Below are 21,429 nucleotides of genomic sequence, written 5' to 3' on the forward strand. Positions count from 1 at the left end.
GAGTCCATCCACCCTCTGCAGCCCTGGGAGAGAGGCTGTGGCCTCCACAGCTCCTCAGCATGGTTTTCTTACCCTCCCGCCACCTAGCTATCAGCTCTTCATCATAAACTCTCCCTTTCCAAATGCCTGGTGTGGTTGCTGTCTCCTGATCTGCCTAGACTGACCCAGACAATGAGGAATCGTGGGGGCCGGAGGCTGCTTCTCCTGGCCTCCCTGCCTACAGCTCCCCTCCTGCCTCCATTCCCAGAATTATTTGGCCGCTAGTCGCCAAGGAGACGGCTGACAGTTTCCATTTGCCAAGCCTCCCCCTGGAGCTCTGCAGAGACATTCCGGAAACTCCCTACTCCCTCCTGCGCCCCAGCCAGGGAACTTGGAGGATCTAGCCAGGTTGGGGGGTGGGAGGAGGGGGAAACGTTGGGAGTGGGGGAGGGAAGCAGACCAGGCACGAGGACACAGGGAGAGAGAGAGAGAGAGAGAGAGAGAGAGAGAGAGAGAGAGAGAGACACGAGAGGTTTTCTTGGGCCTGGCTTCCTCTGCAGCTCTCAAGGGCCTGGCCTGGGCCCGTCAGCCCCATCCTGACAGACACCGCTGGGCCCAGCCCAGGGCTCAGTTCTCCGGCCAGACCCTCCACCACAGAAAACTGTCCTGGCCCCGTCCCTCTTCACATGGTGGGAGCCCCACTGCCAGCGGGAGCAGGGAGGAGCCTGGGACCTGTCCAGAGGGAAGGACCTCGGCCATGCCCAGTGGTCCACTCACCGAAGCAGCGTTCCGCACACACAGATACCTCGTGCGATGGCCCAGGCTCCAGCCCACCTCCCGAAAGGAGTAACAGCGACACTAATAACAGCAGTGAGGTCGGGGTGACTCTTACTCCGCTAATGTAAGCCTGTGCACCTGTTCCTTTGTTTCCATTACAAGGTGCCTCCATGACTGGGGCCCCTGCCCTCCCAGGGTCCCGCCAGAGTGCAGGAGGCTTGTGAGGTGCTGAGCCCAGGGAGCAGCTCTGACCACGCGTCCATCACGGCTGCTGCTGGCCTTCGGGCGTCTCTGCCTCTCTGCGCCTCGGGTGTGGGCCTGGCCCAGGGACCTGGTGACCTCTGACCTGTCCCCACACTCAGGGAAACCTCTTCCTCTCCACTCTAACCGCCTCCCCAAAGGCACTCTCCTTTCTCCTTCTCGCTACTTCCACTGAGGATACCTCACACAACGTTTCAGCTCTTACAAAAATAGGGACATGGTGACTTGGGTTTTGCTTCTGTCCCGTACGATTGCAAGACAGGTAAAACTGAAGACCTGTCTAAAGCTCTGTCAGTTTTATTTTTGCAGAAGTATTTTAAAGTCAACTAAAGACACTGTTACATCTCATCCCTGAATATTGTCGTATACATTTTAAGAAAAAAATAGAGCCATTGTCTTACATAATCACAGAACCTATTACCGCACATAAAATGAACAGTTTTCTAATATTATCTGATAAACAGTGCCTCCATTCAGAGGGAAGACACTGAGAGTGGGGTGGGTGAGTCGCTTGCTTGGTGTCGCTCACTTACTGAGCAGCAGAGCCAGGATCTGAGCCGATCTGGTCCTGAGGTGGACCCCCTGGCCCCCCACCCCGCTCCCCACTTTTGTGCCCTGTCCTCACCCCTCATCCGTTGGTCCAGCTCCCACAGGCACGCGGAGGGGCAGCTGGGCAGGTTATTACAGTACGTTTTTAACCGATCGGGAAACGGAGGCCTGGTGGGGTGTCCTGCCCACAGTGGCCCCGGCAGCACTGGCTGTGAGGGGGCGCACAGAACCGCGGAGCAGGCAGAGGGCAGTTACCAGGCAGCGTTGGTGCAGAAGCCGGGCCTCCTGCCCTGGGGCCCCAGGGGGCTCTAGCCTGCCCCTTCGCTGCAGCCTCCCCAGCCTCCCCTGCCCTTCCTTCCTCTCCTGATCTTCGGCCTCTCTTTCCTCACCTCTCATTCTAGGGCCTCATTCATCCCCTCACTTCCTCCAAGGCACAGTTCACAAAGTGACTGAGCAGTGACCCCTGCCAGGCCCTCTGGCCTCTGGCCCTCCTCCCTCCTTCTCTTAGCCACAAACACAGCAGGAGCTGTGTTGCCTGGGCTGCTGAACCTCTGGCCCATTTCCTCTCCAGCCCTGGGCTCATCTCTGGCTAGAGTTCCCGAGGGCCTACGGTTGGCCTCCAAAAAGGCACACGGTGGACACACGTGGAAAAGCCATCTATTTCCAGGAGCATCTGCTTCCTCCGCTTCCTTCCTATCCTTTCTCACTCTGCTCCTCCCCAAGCCCCGGGTTTCAGAGTCAGGGCTCCACATGGTCACAGCAGGCTAGGTCGCAGCTGCGTTAAACCCCACAGCAGGAACGGAGGGCCCTGCAGGTCGGCTCAGAGCAGCGGGGATGTGAGTGCAAGGCGGGAGGGGGCCAGGGACCGGTCATCTGGCCCCGAGTCTGATGCAGTTGGGCGCGCTGCTGCCTGAGGCCAAGCTGAAGGTTCTCAGAAACCTGGGCGCTTGTTGCGGCCACACCAACACCTGGTCAAAAGACCGGGGCCGCCATGGGGCTACCATGGGGCCGCCGTGGGGCCGCCTTTCCCATCAGAACAGCAAGGTCTGCCCAGCCTCCTCAGGGGCCAAGTAAGGGCCCCGGAGAGCTACAGAGAAGATACAGCCAGTGGCCAGGAAATACATGTTAACTAGCTGGATAAACAAAACCCTAACACAGCACCTGAGTGAGAAAGATTTGAGCCCCCTTGTCAGAGGGAAGGGGCCTGGCGGTTCCATAGGCTCCTGGCCAGCCAGGAGTGGACGCAGCCTCGGGTGCATGGGGACAAGCTGGAGAGTGCCCAGAGGTGGGAGCAATGTGGGGCTGGGGGAGTGAAGTCGTCGGGGGAAAGTGTAGAGAAGCAGAGCCTAGCTGTGAGCTGTGGAGAGCTGCACTGTCTCACGGAGGGCTGGAAACACCAGCGCACCCAGCGCGTGGCTGGCAGCACGCAGTTCATCACAATTATTTCAGTGAAGAAAAGAAGGGCTGCATATGCTGTTTGAAATATGGGGTGGCTTTTTTATTAAAGACTTTACGTATTAATTTTAGAGAGAGGGGAAGGAAGGGGGAGAGAGAGGGAGGGAAACACTGAAGTGGGAGAGACACTCTGAGTGGCCAGTCAGGGACAGAACCTGCAGCCCAGGCACGTGCCCTGACTGGGAACCAATCGGACCGGTGGCCTTGCGCTTTGCAGGATGATACCCAGCCAGCCGAGCCACAGCGGTCAGGGCTGGGATGACTTCCACTTGGAGGAGAGAGAGGACTAATTTTGTAAAGCTTCAGTAGAACTCAACTGCAAAGGTAGGAGTGATAGGGAAGCAGACTCCAGTTCAACCGAAAACAGAAAGGGATCGTGCAGCATGGGCCAGGTGTCTGCAAGGTGCTTGACAGGTGTGGTCGCCCCGCCCCTCCAACAGCCTGACGCAGTAGCTGCTGGCCCAGGTTCACCGATGCTGGTTGAGGGAAAGGCTGAACGGCCCTCTCTCCAAAGGCTGCAGAGGGGCCTCCTGAGCCACCAGGGGGATTCTGCGAACCCACTGAGATTCCTCAGCCTGGTTCTCCAAAATTTCACCTCACACCGCTCAAGATGCTGGTTCCCCAAGCGCATCCTTATGACCTCCTCTTTTCTGAGTTCAGCTGAGAGACCATTCACCTCTGTGCTGGTTAACCTATGTGTCAGTTTAATTTAATTCACCAGGCCATGGTGCCGAATATTGGGCCAAACACGGTTCTGGGTGTGTCTTTGAAGGTGTTTCTGGGTGAGATTAACATTCGACTCTGTGGACCCAAGTAACGCAGAGGGCCCCCACCCCCTGGGGGTGGGCCTCATCCAATCAGTGGGAGGCCCGGATAGGACCCAAAGGTCGCCCTTCCCCGAGGGAACTCCTCCTGCTGGCTGCTTTGAGCGAGGATGGAGGTGTTTCCCTGCCACCACTGGTCGCTGGTCCAGAGCTGAAATACCAGCTCTCCTTGAGTCTCAGGCTCTCCAGCTTTCACCTGGGAACTTCCCCCATCGCCCTCTTGGGGCGCCAGCGAGCCCACCACAGCCCGTGGAAGTGCTGCCCCCACAGTTGGGTGAGCATTCTAAATCCTCACCCAAGGGTGCGTTTACTGATTTTAGAGAAGGAGGAAGGGATTGAGAAAGAGAGAGAAACATTGATCGGTTGTTTCCTGTGCGTGTCCTGACCAGGGACTGAACTCGCAACCTTTTGGTGTGTGGGATGACGCTCCAACCAACCAAGCCACCCAGCTAGGGTGAGAGTGTCTTATAATATGTCTCTTTTTATGCATGCACACGTCCTATCAATTTTGTCTATGCGGAGAATCCTTGGTAATACACCTCCTTCCCCGACTCTTCCTCCCGAGGTCTCCCTTGCTGAGGAGACAGAAGGACAGTGGGCGGGGAAGCACCTTCCGTCTGCCGTCGCCCTGGGTCCGGGGGAAGAAGGGGCCCAACTGTGCAAGCAGAGCAGATGGGCCGCAGGGCCAGCGCCCACGCTCCCTGCAAGCCAGAGACCCCTGTGAGGGTTTCCTAAGGGGCCTGCCTGGATTCTCACGTCTGCCTAGAGTAGGGCTGCTGCGCACGCTGAGGTGGACGGCGGGGTCAGTTCCTCACTCTTCGCTCCCAGAGGAGCACCCAATGGAGTCCTGAAGATATTCCCAGTTTAGGGTAGGGGCAGAATGCCTGGGCCCTCTGGCCGGGACAAGAGGGTCAAACATGTGCCAGCCCCCCTTCATGAGAGCCTGACTCCCAGGGACCCCCTGCCATTCTGCCTGAAGCCGAGCGGGGGCTCTGGACCCTCGGGAGGGCATGGAGGGTCCTTGGCCCCAGGTTGAGGGCAGTGAGGCAGGGCTCTGTCCACAGTCGCAGGGCAAGTGTGAGGCCGAGAGGCCATCGTGAGCACCTCTGCGGGCGGGGGTTGGGGGGGCCTGCCTGGCGCTCAGCTCTGAAATCTCCTGTCCCTGCTCGGCCCTGATGAACTTGACACCAGACATCAGATCCCCAGTGTCGCTGGGGTCGAGGTTTCTCCCCTTCTCAACCTGTCACCAGGGGATGGAAAACCCTGACCTCATCTCAGGCTGTCATGCGAAGACAGCCACAGGGCCGACGGACATGGGGAGAGGGAGGGAGGGGGAGAGAGACTGAGAGAGACTGAGAGAAAAGGACTGAGAGAGAAAGAGAGGGAGGCTGAGAGAGAGGGGAAGAGAGAGGCAGAGACTGAGGGAGACAGAGAGAGAGAGAGAGAGGCTGAGAGAGAGGGAGAGAGCGGGCACACTGGGACTCAGACCGCCCTGGTCAGGAGGGTTCCAGCTCCAGGGCCCAGAACCTCACAGGCTGGATCCAGATAGGAGCGGGCTTGATGGTGCACCAGCTACATGTGGGGCTGTTCACATCTGTGTGTGCATGTGTCATATCACACACATACAAAAGTATATAAGAAAGGAAGGTACAGCCTGGCGAACTGAACTGTAACTTCTACTCACGACAGGAAACAGGACGCTACCAGCGCCCAAGAGCGCCCACACGCTAATGCAAGTGTTTCCATTTGACGTTCATGAGAAACGTATTCACGAAAAAGAAGAGGCTCAGAAATGTCCTCAAGTGTCACAGCTCCTCATTCAAACCCAGATTGGAGCTTTCTGGGATTGGATTGATTCCAGAGCCCCTTCCACAGGGCCAGCTGCTTGTCTGAACAAACAGGGAGCATGCAACGGGCATGGGGCCCTTCACAGGCCTGTCCGAGCCTCGGGGCCCTGTGGCCCGCGGGCTGCATGCTGGGGTCTGGCATGGGGCAGACTCCATGTGATGGAGGCCTTTTTCAACTCTATCTCAGTGGCACATCATGAAATGAAAATGCAGGGAGCTTGGGGCCCCTCCCCCGGTGTGCCCTGGATAGGTCCTGCCTTTCTCAACTCTGCATTATGTATGGAGCGAATCATCTGGTAAATAATTCACCCGCAATCAGGGCAGTGAGGGTAACAGGAGAGCAGGGGTGAAGGTGTTGGAAGGGCTGAGGTGGGCAACCTGAGCTGGAACCCCATCCTTAGAAAGGCTGGGCTTTGCTCTGGGGAGACAGAGCCCGAGAGCCAGGCAGGCTCCATCTCGGACCGGCAGCCACCCAGAGGGATGGGGCCATGGTGAGCCCGCCGGCCCTGTGTAGACCACCTGGCCTGCTGCTGCTGCTGCTGCCCTTCTGCTTTCTGTATTTGGGGGCCTCAGGTGAGTGATACTCAACCCCTACCCACCTCGTGTAGCCCTTTCCACTCACATTCCACGATCTCTTCCCCGTCTTCCTTGAGATCCTTTGGCACGCGCATAGCCATTTAGTGAAGGCCATGAACTTCAGTGATCTGCTAGACGTTAGCCAGCGCGCACTGAGCGACCGCGCCTTGTCAGGGTGGGGAGGCAGGGCCCACACACAGCCCTCTGTGTTACCTTGAACCTGGGGGTTATCTCGAGCATGGACGTGACACGGTCAGATCTGGTTTCATAAAGTTCCCTCCACGTCAGGTGGTCTGCGTGCATCTGCAGCTGCTGGCATTGGAGGGAGTCTGTTTCTGGGTTCTTGTCCTTCTCGATTCATCGAACATCCGAATTTTGCCTTTGATCCCTCCTCCTGACCCTCCTCTCTGTCTTGTCGAACCCTGCCCAGTTGGCTCCAACTGCAGAGCAGGAACGGAGGCTCTGGGAAAGGGGGAGCAGGAGAACCCAGGACAGCTCAGATGCCCTGCGTTGTCTCTGTCCCAGGGCAGTCTGATGAGGAGGTGGTGTCCATCCAGGGAATGAGGGGTGGCTCTGTGGAGCTGGCCTGTGGCTCCCCGCCTGCCCCCCTGGCGGTCTTCTGGAGCTTCACCCCCCTGGGACTGCTGATCCCCCGGCCTGTGGCTGTCACCAATGGAGCAGAGGTCAAGGTGGAGGCCGGGGCCTCGGCCCTGGGGACTGTGAGCCTGCGGAACAGCAGCCTGGTGCTGGGCGAGCTGCGGGAGGGTGCCCGCGGCCACTTCCTGTGCCAGGTCCTGCAGGCGGCTGGCGGCCAGCTGCACACTGCCTACTCCCACTTCAGTCTGGCTGTGCTCGGTGAGCGGCCCAGCTCAGGGCCCTGGGTCGAGCTGCCGTGCCTGCTGCTTTGCCTCCCTTTGCGTGTGCTTCCAGCTGTATTCTGCAGGGCTTGGGGTCTACACGGCCTGCCCCCAGGGGAGGGGGAGGCCTGGGGTGCTCAGGAGCCCAGCGGGCAAGGGGCGAGACCAGCGGACGCAGTGGGGCACTGCCTGAGCCTGCAATAACCAACACAGACTCTTCCTTCTCCGGCCAGTGCCCGTATCGAAGCCTCAGGTGCGACTGAGTGAGCCATCCCCCGTGGAGGGGGCGTCCGTGGTGGCCACGTGCGCAGTGTGGGAGGGCACGGAGCCCGTGATCTTTGCCTGGAAGCATCAGGCGCCCCGAGGCCCCGGGGAGGCCCTGCTGGGGGTCACGGAGCGGCTGCTCCAGCTGGACCCAGTCAATCGGACACACCTGGGCTGGTACGTGTGCAGTGCCCGCAACGCCGTCAACCAGCTGAGCAGCGACGGGACCTTCCTGGATGTCATCTGTGAGTCGGGCTGGGGGTGAGGGGCGGCAGCCAGGCCTGGCACCCATCTGCCACTCGCACTCGGCCCCCTGGCACACCTCAGGCCCCCAAGAGGGCCTCAGCCTGCACCCACCGGGCCAGACCAGGCTCTAGTACAAGGGGTTTTAACCTGGTCAAAGTCGAGGTCCCCTGTTCCCAGGAAAATGTGCATAGATTCACCTCACAATTAACCCGCGGGTCTTCGGGTTGATCCTAAAGGACTCTCAGGGATCACCTGCACCTCAGGAAACAGGGAGCAGGGAGGCAGGCCCTAGAGGGACTCCTGAGAGCAACACAGGGTTATTTCCAGAGCATTCGAAGGACTCCCAGACGGCCAGTGAGAGGAAGCACAAGCCACGCGTAAGTGGACAACAGGCCGGAACAGTTATTTCAGGAGAAAGAGAACAGAGAATGCCGGTGACCTCCGGATGGGATCAGAAGCCGTGTGAAGGGGGAAGACCAGGGTGGTCCAGAGCAGCCCTGGGTGAGACGGCAGCCTCTCGAGGGGCTTCGAGTGCCGGAAACGGGGCTGAGCCCGGCCGAGACATGCTCAGAGTGTGGCATTCACACTGGACTTTGAGAAAGAAGTCTAAAGAAAGAATACAAAACAGCTCATCAGCAATTTTTTATCTTGTTTGTACACTGAAATGATAATATATTGAATATATTTGGTTAAGTAAAATTTTTTAAAATTATTAAGGCCCATCAGCGGGTTTTGCTTGGCTGAGCAGGGGGTGTTTTCTTCTGGAGATCTGGCTGGTGGACTTTTCAACCGCCTGCGGCTCACCTGCACCTGTGGGACAGGGGGCCAGAGGAGTCAGGGAGCAGGGCTGGCAGTGTCCTGTCGGCCTCGGAGGTGGCTGGTGGGCACTGTAAATCCAGGGCAGTGGAGGAGACGGGTGGGCAGTTCTCAGAAAGATGGAGGGGCAGAGTGGAGGCACGCAAGACAATTCGGTGCTCTCCAGGAGTCAGGGAGGAAGAGGACATGGGAGTGGGGAGGCGGGGACCCCGAGAGAGTGGACAGGGCTGGCTGCTGGGATTGCACTGGGGGCATCTTCCCACCCTGTTCTCTCCCCTCTGCAGTCGAGAGGGACCAACCAAACCAAGAAAGCCCTCGATGCCAGGCAATGGGAGAGGGCTGGGCGCCCTCCTCCCCCTCCTCCTGGTTGACTCTGCCTGTGCCCCCGCCTCAGCCCAACCCACCAGGCCCCCGGGGAAGCCTCACAGGTGCCCTCTGGACTCCCACAGGCCCTGGGCTCACCTCACAGGCCCTGATCTCCTGGACTCTGGGCTCCTTAGGGGCCTTACATAGTGGCTGGCACGGCTGGTGCCTAATTCATGGCTGCCGAGTGGGGAGTAAACTCAGTGATCATTACATGAGCGAGTGAAGGAAGGAGGACCAGCCGGGGAGGTGTGACGGGCCTTCCTTGCCCTCCAGATGGTCCGGACCACCCTCTGATCACCGTGGAGCCATCGGGCTTCACCGAGGAGGGCTTCTGGGTGGGCGAGAGGGAGGAAGTGACTCTGAGCTGCCTGGCCGCATCCAATCCGCCCAGTCGCTACGTGTGGCTGCGTGAGCACGCCCAGGTCCACACCGGGCCCACCTACACCATCTTCAGCGCCAGCCACGCCCACACCGGCCTGTACACCTGCCTGGCCCACAACAGCCGCTTGGACACCCGCGCGCAGGCTGCCGTCCGGCTCACCATCTACTGTGAGTGTGTGGGGAGGGGCCTGCCGAGGAGCATCTGCATGTCAGAACTGCGGATGCCCGTGGAAACGGGTGGGAGTTGGGGGGAGACAGGGCTGGGGGACCAAATGGAGATGCAGAGCAGGGGGAGAGGCTGAAAAACCCTAGGGAAGGGGCAGGCAGAGGGAGAGCCCCCCGTCCTGTACAGATAGCGCCCCTTCGAAGTGACAACTCCCGTGGTCCCCGGGACTGAGCTGAGGCACAGAGACGGGTAGCATGAGGACAGTGAGGCCAAGTGCCTGGGACGAGAATGGGGTACGGGGACGCTTCCCCGCTGGGGGCTGCCGTGGGAGCCTCTGGGGTTGCCCAGTGATTCCACCCTCCTGCCCAACCCCCAAAACACTGCCCCTGACCTGGGAACTCCGCCTTCTGCTCACCAGCCCCTCAGAGGCATCAGGCTCTCCCTGCTCCCCCACCTCTCCCGATGCCCCCACACCGGCCCCTCTGGGCCACTGGCAGTGCGGCCTGGGCCAGCCCCATCCACCCCCCTCTCCCCCAGACCCCCCCGAGGGGCAGCCCTCCTGCACAGCACTCCCCACCGCTGGGGCTGTGACTCTGGTCTGCGCCTGGCCTGGGGGGCTTCCAGCTGCCCAGCTGCAGTGGGAGGGGCCCCAGGAGACTGGCCCGACCGCCCTCGGCAATGTCACCTGGAGGCATGCAGTGGCCCAGCTGCCCAACGGCAGTGCCTTTGCCTGCACTGGCCAGCACCCCGCCCTGGCGCTGCCCGCCCTCTGCCGGATCACGCTCTGTGAGTGGACACAGCAGGGCTTGGACATTCTGGGCCAGGGAGTGGGTCGGGGTCAGGGGAGAGAAGGGAGGGGCCCTGGGGTCTTGGGGCAGAAGCTGCAGGCCCCGCACTCCGGGACCAGCCATGGGACAAGGAGAGGGCAGCGCTCCACTCAGGCCTGCCTCCCGACGTCTGTCCGCCCAGCCTGGGTCCGCGTCTGCACGGTGGCCTGTCCTCCTCAGTTCAGGTTGGGAGCCCGGGGCCCCTCCTACCTGTCCCCCAGCCTCCCTCCAGGGTCCTCAGGCTCTCAGCCCTGCCGCTCAACTTCCTCCACTCCCTGCGAGCTAGCCTCAGGCTGCACCCTCAAAACTCCTCTCCATCTACAGGACCAACTCCAAACCTCATCCTGTTTTTAAAGTCCTTCTCCCTGAAGCCCCGGAGGGCTGTCTTTCCACCTGCCCTCCGCACTCATCACGCTGCGCTGTAACTGTTAGCTCAGTGTTTGCTCTCTCTGGCACGTGGCCAGCCTTCCATAAGCAATGACTGAGAAAGGCCATAAGTTGACCGAGTAAATGCGGGAATGGGTGAGCGAGGCAGTAAGTGGAGGACGGAGGGACGGGGCGAGCCTGCTGCATCCCTCTTCCCTGGTGGGGCCATGCTGAGCCATTTGTTCCCTACTCAGGGGAGCCCCTCCAGAGCCCTGATTGCTGGACCACGGCCACAACGGGGGACCAGTTCATCATGCTGAGCTGTGAGTGGGCTGGAGGCGAGCCCCCCGCCCTGCTGAGCTGGATGGACGCACAGCAGCAGCCCCTGGGCAGCAGTGGTTCCTCACGGGCCATCCACCTCCTGCGGGCCCGGGAAGATCTGGCTGGCAGAGAGTTCATCTGCCAGGGCTCTCACCCACTCAGGGCCCCCGGGCCCCGCTGCCGGCTCCAGCTGGGTGAGTGGGGGCTAGTGGCTGTGTTGCAGGCCGGGGTGGGAGGAGCGGCCCTCTGGAACCGGGATGAGGGGCTCTGGCGGGGGGGGGGGGGGGGGGGGGGGACACAGCTGGAATGCAAAGCGAGTCAAGAGACTGAGTCACCTCACCTCCCAGGGCCTCAAGTGTTTCTGATCCATAAAATCAGGAGGTTTAGTCTAGGTCTGTGTTGTCCAATGAAAATATAATGTAAGCCATGTGTTTAATTTTAAGTTTTCTCGTAGGCACATTTTAAAAAGAGAAAAGAAATAAGCAAAGCATTTTCTCCAACTCAATATATCCAGCATATGATCATTTCAATGTGTAATAGAAAATTAGTAATGAGATATATTACATTGTTTTTTTTCTTTCCCTATTGCCTTCAAAATCTGGTGTATTCACAAGTCACAGCCCATCTCTGGGTGGACAGGTCATATTTCAAGTGCTTAGTAGTCGCAAGTGGCTGGGCAGCACCCATCTAGCCAATGAGGGGCTCTGATTGTCAGCCTCATTTGCATCAATTTGCATGAGAAGGGCCTGATTATCTTCCTGGCTGGAATTAATGCTGCAGGTGTCAGAGGTCTTCACCTCTCTCACTCCCTCTAGTCGTCTTTGGTCAGGTTTCTCCCAGCCCGTTCCATCTATTGTTGACTCAAGGAAAGGAAGTAAACATGGAGGGAAAAAGGTGGGACAACCTAGCAGAGGAGCCCTTGCAGGGAACCCTTCTCCAGCCTTGGTGACCAGCCTGTGTCTGGGGGCTCTGAGGAATTGCTCAACCCCAAATGTTTCCCTCCCTCATAAGTCTCAGGGCTGGCCACTCCCTCAGAGGTTCACTGACGCCTGCAAGGGGGTCTTCAGGAGTCAGCCCATAAACACTGGGCCCCTGCTTCGGGCCGGCCCTGTGTCGGGGCGAGAGGTGGTAGCCACTGGGGGCAAAGGGGGCGCTGTGCCAGGTGCTGAGGGGGAGGCGGTTAATGCCAGGTGAACAGTGTGGGCCCCGCCTGCAGGGGCCCAGCAGGGCTTGCTGGAAGGACACTGCTGTGTCCTTGGGGCAGACTGGGACAGGAATGAGGGCAGACTGGCCCAAGACAAGCTTTGCTGCCGACTCCACAGCCTGGAGGTCCTCTCTCCCCTCCCCCCAGGCCTTCCCACTAGCCCAGGTGCAGGGGCACCTCCCAGCCTCCTTCTCTTTGTCCCCGCAGAAGCCCCCCAGCTGGCAGTGGCTAAGCCCTGGGTGTCAGTCCTGGAGGGGGAAGAGGCCCGGCTGGGCTGTACCCTCCAGCGGGGCACACTACCCGCCCGCCTCCTCTGGCTGGGGCCCCAGGGACAGCTGTTGGAACAGGGCACCTCTGGATTCATGCTGCACCTGGAGGACACCCAGCTCCACCTTAGCATCCGAGGCGCCGACCCAGCGTGCCACGGGGGCACCTACCAGTGTGTGGCCAGCAACGCCCTGGGCAGCCACAGCCGCAGCACCCTGTTGGAGGTCCTGAGTGAGTGGGGGCGGTGTGCGTCTGTGTGGTGGCGGGACGGAGACCCCCCAGCCCTCAGGGCCCTGTAGGTGGAAGGTGCTGGGATTCCTACTGCAGGATTTGGACTGGTCAGCCCCCTCGGGCACCAGAACCCGGCTGGGCTGTGTGAGGCGAATCTCAGGCACCCTGGAGCACGGGCAGACAGAGCTCCGTCTCCTTGTGCTCAGTGTACAGACGAGGAAACTGAGGCCTAGGAATGGAAGTCCAGGGTCACACAGACCCAAACCTCACAGAATCGATCCAATCTGCACACCCGGCCTAGGTCCCTCCCAGCTCTCAACGAAGCTGAACAAACGTGGGTGCCCAAGCGCCCCTGCACCTGTGCCTGGCTGTGAGTGTGCGAGTGGCAGCGCGGTTTCCCCTCCCCCCAGGGTACCCAGCTCCCCCCAACGTCACCATCAGCCGCCTGACCTATGGGCGGCACCGCCGAGAGGTGCAGCTGCAGTGGGCCACCGAGGGCCCTGGGAACCTGACCGGCTTCCTGGTCCAGCGGAGGCCCCGTGCCACAGGCCCGGGCGCCGCAGCCTGGGAGACAGCAGCTGGCGACATCGGGCCGGAGAGCAGGGCCCGGCGGCTGGGGGGCTTGGACCCAGGGGTGCTGTACGCCTTCCGCATGCTGGCGCTGAACCACCGCACAGCTGGGCACCCCTCCGAGGTGAAGATACCAGGTGCCGGGGCGAGCGCCATGGCGAGGCTCCGCTTTCTGCAACAAAGTGGAGCCCTGGCTCCTCTCCCTCCATCCCCGCCTCTGTCCTCTCCTCCACCTTCTCCCGGGTGCCCTCTCCGCTGCCCTCACCCACCCCTCCCCGGGAGGCCCTGGGCCGAGGGTAGCAGCCATAGTTCAGCCTGAATCAGAAGAGGGAGGGGGGATTGCAGGAGGACAGGCCCCCACTCTGTGCCTCAGTCTCACCCCGGGGGGCACACAGGTGGGCTCTCGGTTCCCGCTGCTCTCTCCATCCTGGGAACTCCCTCACTGTATGGGCCGCTTCCCTGCTGTGCCCGGTTGGGACGTAGCCCAGGACTCAGACCTCAAGAGCAGCAGGTGCACGGAGCACCTCCTCCCTCGGGAGAGACCTGGTCTCCAGAGGCCCTGGGTGCAGCCTTGCTCTTGATCTCCTGCCTCAGGCGGTGGGGTGGGGACTGGGTGAGCAGGGTGCCCCCTGCTCAGCAGCCTGTAGCCACTGCTGCCCCATGCGACCAGCACTCTCCCCTCCTAGCGGACCCCACCCTCAGCACCTACCCAGCCGTGCTGGGTGCCGCAGGCACAGGGATGGTGGTGGCAACTGTAGCCTCTTTGCTGGTGTTCCAGTATGCTGCCCGGCACCCGGAGACTTGCCCCCGTGAGTGGGAAACTTCAAGGGGTGGCTGTGTGGCCCTAGAAGGTGGCCAGGCCTGCACCTGCCCCGGGGAGAGGCAGGACCCCCTGGACAGGAAGTCTGGGCCCTCCTGTATGTGATGTGTTCTCATGCTCAACACCCTCTGGGGCTCCCCCAGTCCCTGGTCTCAGCATGGAGCCTGTGGGGAAGGGGGTTGCCCCCTGTGATTTTGGCCAAGTTGCTCAAGTAATGCGCCTTTTCCTTTCCTTTCCGCAGGCCTGGGCCAGCTGCTTGTTCCCATGTGAGTGCGGAACCCGGCAGGCCGGGGGCCAGGACTCTCCTCTCACTGGGAAGGAGGCGTGGGGAAGTGTGGATGTCACTAACTTCACTCCCCCCCTTCACCCTCAGGGAGCAAAGTCACCGACACAGGGGCTCAGTGGAAGGCCCAGAGGCACAGGCAGGCAAGCACCCTCCTGTCCCAAAGGTCACTCCCGTGTAAGGGGAGCAGTCCTGAGTTGCACACAGGGTGCTAGGTCTCTTGCCGTCCTCTAAGAACCTGGCACACCCCCAAGGCATCCCTCCTCTTCGCCCATGTCTGTTCTTCAGGCTCTGAGACGCCCCCCGCCACGCCGGGTTTGGATCCTGCGCAAGAACCCATGGACGCTCCAGTCAGCGTCACCATCACAGTGACCGCCACACCGTGAGGCCCCGAGGACGGTGCTCAGGGGCACAGGTGCGGGGTGGAGAGTCCCTCTGTCACACTTGGTCTTCAGAGCCAGGTAGCGGAGGCACGACCTCCCCTTCCCCACTTCACGTCCAGCCTTCGCCACCAGTGCGAGGCCCAGCCGCATGGCCTCCGAGTGGCTTGGTTAGAAGAGGAGCCCTGGCCCCGCCGGGGAAAGACGGAGGCAGAAGGACAAGGAAGACACAGCTGGAGAGCAGCAGCCCAGCGGGTGTGCGAGCAGCAGTGCCGGAAGCAGTGCCTGGGGGGCAGCTGGCTGCTTCCAGAGCAATTCCTCAATAAACCACTCCTGGCGCCCTCACGCGTACAGGGTCACTTTGGTGGCGGCTCCCACAGGGCAAAGCTAATCCAGGCTCAGGCGGGTCCCAGGTTTTCCCACCGGGAGGAAGCTGGGAGATGGGGAGGCACGCGTTCCCTTCAGTCAGCTGTGTCGACAGTCGAGGCCCTCTAGTTCTTTCCTTTCCACGCCTCAGATCGCTTCCCCAGGACACAAGCTTCCACCATAGGACCCGTTTACGGATGAAGGAGCATCGCCGTGTCCATAGGGGTCCAAGGGCCACAGCCGCGAGACCCCAGGAGTCTGCGGCCCCCAGCCAGGCCAGAGGTGCCGCAGACGCGGCTTCCTGCCTCCGGGCCTGGGGAGCTGGCCGAGAGGGGTCCCTGGCTGTTCCAAAGTCACACTCCGCCGCTGCCAGCATGACTCACTGGCTCCGAGTGTGTGCGCACGAGCCTGCACTGTGGGTGAGACACAAACGAATGCTTGTTCCACCGGCCGGGAGGGAAGACGCGGAGCTGGCTCCGCGGGGGAGAAACGGCACAGAGCAGCGTCCCCGCCAGGAATGAGGAAAGTGGCGCCTGAGAGGAGGGAACAGTGACGGAGGCTGGACTTGCTGCCTGGGTTCTCGCAGAGTTAGACTTTATTAGAAAAGGGGTTTCGGGTCCCTCAGCGCTCTCAGGGCTGGGGCTCAGGTTTAGGGAAGCCTTATTAAACATGGAAAGTAAGATATCACAAGACCTCATCCCATGCAAAAGGCCCTGTTGGCCTTCTGGTCAAAGCAGCCCAGATGCTTTTATTTATTTATTTTTTAGGGCAATAAGACAAAGCTGCTCCTTGAGGAGGCTAAACTCTACCCTGGAGCTCACAGAGATGTTGCTGCAGGTGATGGCAAAAAGCAGCCCACGTGGCCCTGGCCGGGTGGCTCAGTGGGTCAGAGCGTCATCCCGGACACCAAAAGGTTGCGGTTCAATTCCTGGCCAGGAGTGTGTACAGGGGGCGGCTGATCGATGTTTCTCTGTTGCACTGACATCTCTCTCTCTCTCTCGCTCTCTAATCAATAAACATATCCTCGGGCAACACATCCTCGGGCGAGGATTAAACAAAACCAGAGACACGTGAGGAGGGACCGCTCCTTCCCATTTTCCTCACCCTCCGCTCTCACTCCCCTCCTCCTTCCAAAGGAACACTGAGTCCCCCAAAGGGGGCTCCGCCTGCTCTGACACAGCTCCTGGCTCGGGTGTTTCCCTCCCCCACAGAACCTGTCCTAGACCCTGCTGCCTCAGGGCCTGGCTCTCTGCAGTCCGAACGGCAGGGATGGGCTCCCTGGGCTCCTGGAGGGGGGCTTCCAGGGGGCGTCGGGGTGGAGGCTCAGTTTCCGAGGGAGACCCACGCCCATCCCGGCGGCGAGCCACACGCAGCTTTTCTGCCAACAGGGAGTGTCCGAGGGCCCGTCTTCACAGCCGCTCTCCACGAGAGCGGCATTCTCTTTTACTATAAAACCGTATCCACCAAATAAAACCTGTCAAAGGTACATCGTTTAAAATATGTACAATGCCAAACACACTATTACAACTTTAAGGAAAATAAAACATGCTTTTCAATATGATACAAAAACATGCATCTCATCGTCCCTGCTTTAAAGGAGAGCAACGCAGGCGAAACCCATTCATGGGGTGAACTTCACGGCCGTGCGGCAGCTGGGACAAGAGTTGGGGCACAATCCCCTGAATGGGGACGCACTGGTCCCCAGACTCATACGACAGAAATGAAACCCGGGAGGAAATGTTCTAAAAGACCACTTCAAAGGGTTTAAAACACTGCAATTTAACCAACACCCTGCATGCCACCGGACGGTCACCCATCGCCAGACTACCGGTGCGTGAAGGAAAAAAAGGAGGTAGTAAAATGGTACAACAGAAATGGGGAAGTTTAATGTGAAAGCAAAGAATCACAGAGAACTTGAAGGCGAAAGGGACACGAAGGGGCCTGTCCAACTGCAGTATCACTAAGCCACTAAGTGAAGAGCAGACTCGGGCGGGGGTCGGCTGTAGGGGCTTCACAGGGGGAGACGGGACTCCGGGAGGACGAAGAAAAAGCGCCTGGACGCCCACGCGTACAGGGGCCGCCTCTCTCGTGGCGGAGTCTCGCAGCAGGGGCGGACAGAGCGTGCAGAGCTGGACCGGTTCCCTTCAAGAGGGAACCCACATGCTTTTGGAAAGCAGCATGGAAAAAATGGAAGGAGCTCAGATTACGGCTCCACGTCAGCTGGGTTCAAATCCGGGTCCTGCGGCTCACTGTGAGACTTGCGGACTCCGACACCTACTGTGTGGGTTTGTTGGATGGCAGTAACACGCTCTGAGCCCGCTGCCTGGGACACGGCAGTCAGCGTGCCCATGCTGGCGCCACCTCCCCCAGGGCACCACGGCCCTCGACCCCGCGGTGCAGTGCCATCAGGCAGGGCTAGCTTGGTGCCTGTGCAGGGCATGGAAGTTCAGAACAACTCGTGGTCAGGGGGAACCTCAGAACTCCTAAACATGAAGGCAATTATATATATAGTTATATTTATATTTATATATCTCAATATATAAAGGCATTTTTTATAATAAAATACAATAAAAGGGATAACACTTAAAACAGCGTTACTAACAATATAAATAAAGCAGTCCACAATGAGACTGCCCCAAAGGTAGAGTCGTTTTCTCTGCCTGGCGGACAGATCCCACGTTCAAACTCATCTTTACAAGCAGTTTAGGACCTAGGCTCTCGCTGACACACCTGCTTCCTGCATCAGATGACGTCCGGCCGGCGCTCACGTCCCGGTTTTCTAAGACCCGCTTCGTGACAGCATTGCAGTCACGTGACTGGCTAACCGGGGCCTGCTCTCACGTTCTGTGTCCTAGGACTTTGTCCTTTGCTAGTCACAGAAGTCAGGGGTGCAGCCACCCCCCCTCCAAAGCTAACTGCATCTATACAGCATGAAGAAATCCCGCACAGCACAGGCACGGACGCCTGGGATGGAGAACTTGACCCTACAACGTCCCTAATCCCTGCCCACGAAATCACGCTCACTGCATTTCTACCGGAAGGAGTTCTTGCACAGGGACTCAGCTTCAACGGCACATTTCGCTAACAGTTCTATCTATAAAATATATAAACGTATGTAAGGGAATACTGATGCATGTATATAGAAAGTTGATTAACATAGCATTCTAGTCTATCTCACTGTAATTTCTGGGAAACTGTAAAACTTTTTCATTTATGCTGAAACTGCTGACTCTGAAGAGAATCATTTTCAGTTCCTTTCCCCAAAGGGGACATAGAGCCCCAAAAGGAGCAATGATCCATTAAAGCTGGGCTCGAGCTATTCGACACGCAGTGTTTTTGTGTTTTGAGGTTTTTTTGGAAGAAGAAAAGCCTTCCAAAGGCAGCTGCAAATACCCTGTCACTCCGAGGCAGTGTAACTGTGACTGATGGGCTCTGCTAACCAAAGCTTTTGGAGCCTGTTTACAATGACAACCTTCTGCAAAAAAGTCAGGGAATTTCAAACCACACTGTCCTCACCCTCCAAATGAAGACTTTTCTCCCGTCACATCCCCACACTGGAAGCTGGGCAAGCATGGTTTGGGGGGGCAGGGGGACGCCATCAGCACAGGCCTGTGATAATGACAGAGCTTCTGCCAGGCTGGGCTCCCTGCAAACCCTTCCCTGTCTTCTCCACATGTAAATCCTTCTCTTCAAGGCATCAGTTTAAAGTCTCATTTCGTCCCTACTCTTGGGAAAAGTTAAAAAGGGGCCAAAGGTGACCGTTGGATAAACACATGCAATTTTAAAGCCGTAGGACTTGACGGCATTCTTCTTCCTCTGGCCTTGGTTCCCTTCCTGGGACCGCAGGGACCCGACCCCACCTCCGAGTGCCCATGCGCCCGTGCCTAGCGGATGCCTGGGGAATGGACGGAACTGCGGCCAACACGGACAGGGAGTCGCCGTGTCCACTGCACCTCTGTGGAAGGCACGAATACAATCCCTAAGACCTCAGCTGTGAGAACCAGCAGGCTACAACTGGGGCTGTTTCAGAACGTCCTCAGAGAGCCGGGTGACCCCATACCGAAAGCTCTCCGTCTGAAAACGCCGAACGGCTTGCACAGCTCCCCCCGAGCTGGGGCGGCCACGGCTGGTCTGTCACTGAGGTTCTCGCAAGACATGGGATGCTCTCGGATGATGGGAAACTGCAAAACTAGGATGTTTCCTACTGCTGGGGAGGAAGGGAAAGGGAGGACAAATTTTAAGGCATAAATAATATAAAAGGGCACACATTTTAAGATACATTCATATGACATTACTACTACAAAAATAAATAATGACTTTTCTCTGATTTGAATTAACGTCCTTCACGCAGTCCATCCCTGGGCCCGTTCTGTGCAGTGACTGGCTTGCAGTGGGAAGTGACCTGTCCTGTGCGCGTCCTCAGGTGTCCTGCGGCTGCTGAAGGACCCCTGAAGGGCTGTCTAAAGGAATGCCAGGAGGAGACCATGTTGCCTTTTCAGTACAGTCCTTTGAAGCAGGTGGCAAAATAAGAGGATTCCAACTTAAAATGCTGGTCTCTGTTTCTGAATGGATGTAGCTGTCTCCTGCAAAACACAGATTTGGGAGCATTATAAAATCATGAAGGCTGATTTTCACAAACAGTTGAAACACATTACTTCGAGCAATAAAGAGAGGGTAATGAGTAGAAGTAGAGCCCAGTTGTGCTTAGTTTGAATGTGAAGGAGACAAAATGTATAAAAGGTTTACAAGGAGGCTGAGCTCTCATGAAGTTACACAACTCCTCTGAGGGTTAAGGCAAACCCGCAAAAAGCCCCAAAATAACCACCTTGAAGAAACAGAGGTCCATGACCACATAACACATTCTTCAAGCGAGTCTATGTATGGTCCAGGTGCAAACTGAATCGGGGCCTATTTGGATTTAATTTCTGAAGTGTGGTGCGATTAACAGCCTGAGATGAAGCAGGTGAAGAATAATAATACTTCAAAATGTACCTAGTCACCTCTGGTTGAAGGATCCAGCCCCCTACCCCCAGTCTCTTGGGAAATGTGTGCGCTGATCACAGAGTGAATGCATCTGCCTCGTCTCCCTCACGTTAGCTGAGTGAAGACTGTCTAGAAACTGGGGTTGCACCACGGCTCCCAGTACCTCTGTCGGCCTCTGCGGTGCCTGCTGTGGCATCAGAGTCGACCCCGTGCCTGCCGTCGGGACAGCAGGCGTGGTGGGCAGGTCTCGGCGCCGCCTCATCCGTGCTGCTCTTCTCAGGTGACAGGCCGCAGGCGGGGGCTGGTGAAGCCTGACACACAGGTGTCGTCGTGTGACTGAGGGGCTTCATTTCCAAGCCATCCTGGGGACAAGGTGCGGCCAGGGGGACCACGGACAGGGGGCTGCTGCTGAAAGTGCCGTTCGTTTTGGTGAAACACCTACAAAGTACAAACCGAAAAAACAGGTTTGTCTAGAGGGATCAATAATTAAAATACACTTCTTCTGAAGTGTCATTTGGTATTTTGTGTCACAGATTCTTTACAGGGACAGGTGCTTAAAAATAAATGCTCCACTATATATCAAGAACTCCAAAACTATGGTTAAAGTGGAATACAACAGGAAAATTAATCAAAAGGCAAACCGCCTTAGAACACGGCCTTACACGGTGCCCTATTCCCTTACATGACGCCCTAGCCCACTGTCAGAAGTTGTCTCCTAGGGCACAGTTAACTGGCTCCTGAGCACAGCACACAGCAGGAGAAGGCCATCAGCCACTGGGAGGAATGAGGGGGAAAAGGGAGCATGCAGCTAAGACACAGATGCCCACATTCAGAGAAATGGCCTCATGAAAACCAAGGAAAACGGGCCACTCTGAAATCAGACCGAGGTTCCCTCGCACGCTTGGAAGAAACACTACCAGGATGAGACATTTGAAATCTAGGTCTGGTTTCTTTTGCAAATTTTTTATTTCAAGAATTAATTGCTAGTATTAGCACTGAGCATTCACTTCAAGTCTGCCATACTTTTATTTTTTCTTGTCTTCACTTAAGATACGTGTTTTGTTTTTCTTTCCATTCTTCAGACGGCATAATTTCTACTGATCTTGCAGTTCACTGGCTCTTTCCTCTGCTGTCTCCAGTCTGAGGTGAAACCCATCCAGTACATTTTCCATTCCGGTTATTGTACTTTTCAGCTTTGGAATTTCCATTTGGTCTTTTTTTTTCTTTCAGTTTTTATTTCTCAGCTGAAATTCCCCATATGTGAATTCATTGTGTGCTTATCCTCCTTTAACTCCTTGGACACATTTTTAATAGCAGCTTTGAAGTCAAGGTCTGCTAATTGTGACATATGAGTTTCCTCTGGGTCTGTTTCTATTGACTTTTTCCCTCCCTTAAGGAAGTATCCCATTTTCCTGTTTCTTCAGATGTAGTTTTTTTTGCCTTTAAT

General features: G+C 57.8%; 2 protein-coding genes across 5 annotated transcripts in view; one reads left to right on the forward strand and one right to left on the reverse strand.

Annotated features, from left to right (window-relative positions):
• Window positions 1-6,752: 6,752 nt before the first annotated feature.
• On the forward strand, window positions 6,753-15,612 carry VSIG10L2 (V-set and immunoglobulin domain containing 10 like 2). Its single transcript, XM_028528898.2, has 11 exons — window positions 6,753-7,123; window positions 7,359-7,634; window positions 9,091-9,366; window positions 9,902-10,150; window positions 10,812-11,072; window positions 12,290-12,580; window positions 12,991-13,287; window positions 13,837-13,959; window positions 14,212-14,236; window positions 14,344-14,396; window positions 14,542-15,612. Exons 1-11 carry the CDS (start codon window positions 6,769-6,771, stop codon window positions 14,637-14,639), a joined length of 2,304 nt encoding a protein of 767 aa, XP_028384699.2. The 5' UTR covers window positions 6,753-6,768; the 3' UTR covers window positions 14,640-15,612.
• A 1,251-nt stretch (window positions 15,613-16,863) lies between these two features.
• The window catches only part of CDON (cell adhesion associated, oncogene regulated), a 91,992-nt gene continuing 87,426 nt past the window's right edge, over window positions 16,864-21,429 (reverse strand). For 3 of the 4 annotated variants that reach the window (XM_036014298.1, XM_028528476.2, XM_036014297.1), the window contains exons 19-20: window positions 20,146-20,420; window positions 16,864-19,582 (exon numbers count right to left, since the gene is read on the reverse strand). In XM_036014298.1, the coding sequence (XP_035870191.1) occupies window positions 19,419-19,582; window positions 20,146-20,420 (439 nt within the window). In that variant the 3' untranslated portion in view covers window positions 16,864-19,418. The remainder of the gene's footprint in view (window positions 19,583-20,145; window positions 20,421-21,429) is intronic. The other variant, XM_036014299.1, reaches the window with a different exon arrangement.

This window comes from Phyllostomus discolor, chromosome 13, assembly GCF_004126475.2.
Source record: "Phyllostomus discolor isolate MPI-MPIP mPhyDis1 chromosome 13, mPhyDis1.pri.v3, whole genome shotgun sequence".
Taxonomy (NCBI): Eukaryota; Metazoa; Chordata; class Mammalia; order Chiroptera; family Phyllostomidae; genus Phyllostomus; species Phyllostomus discolor.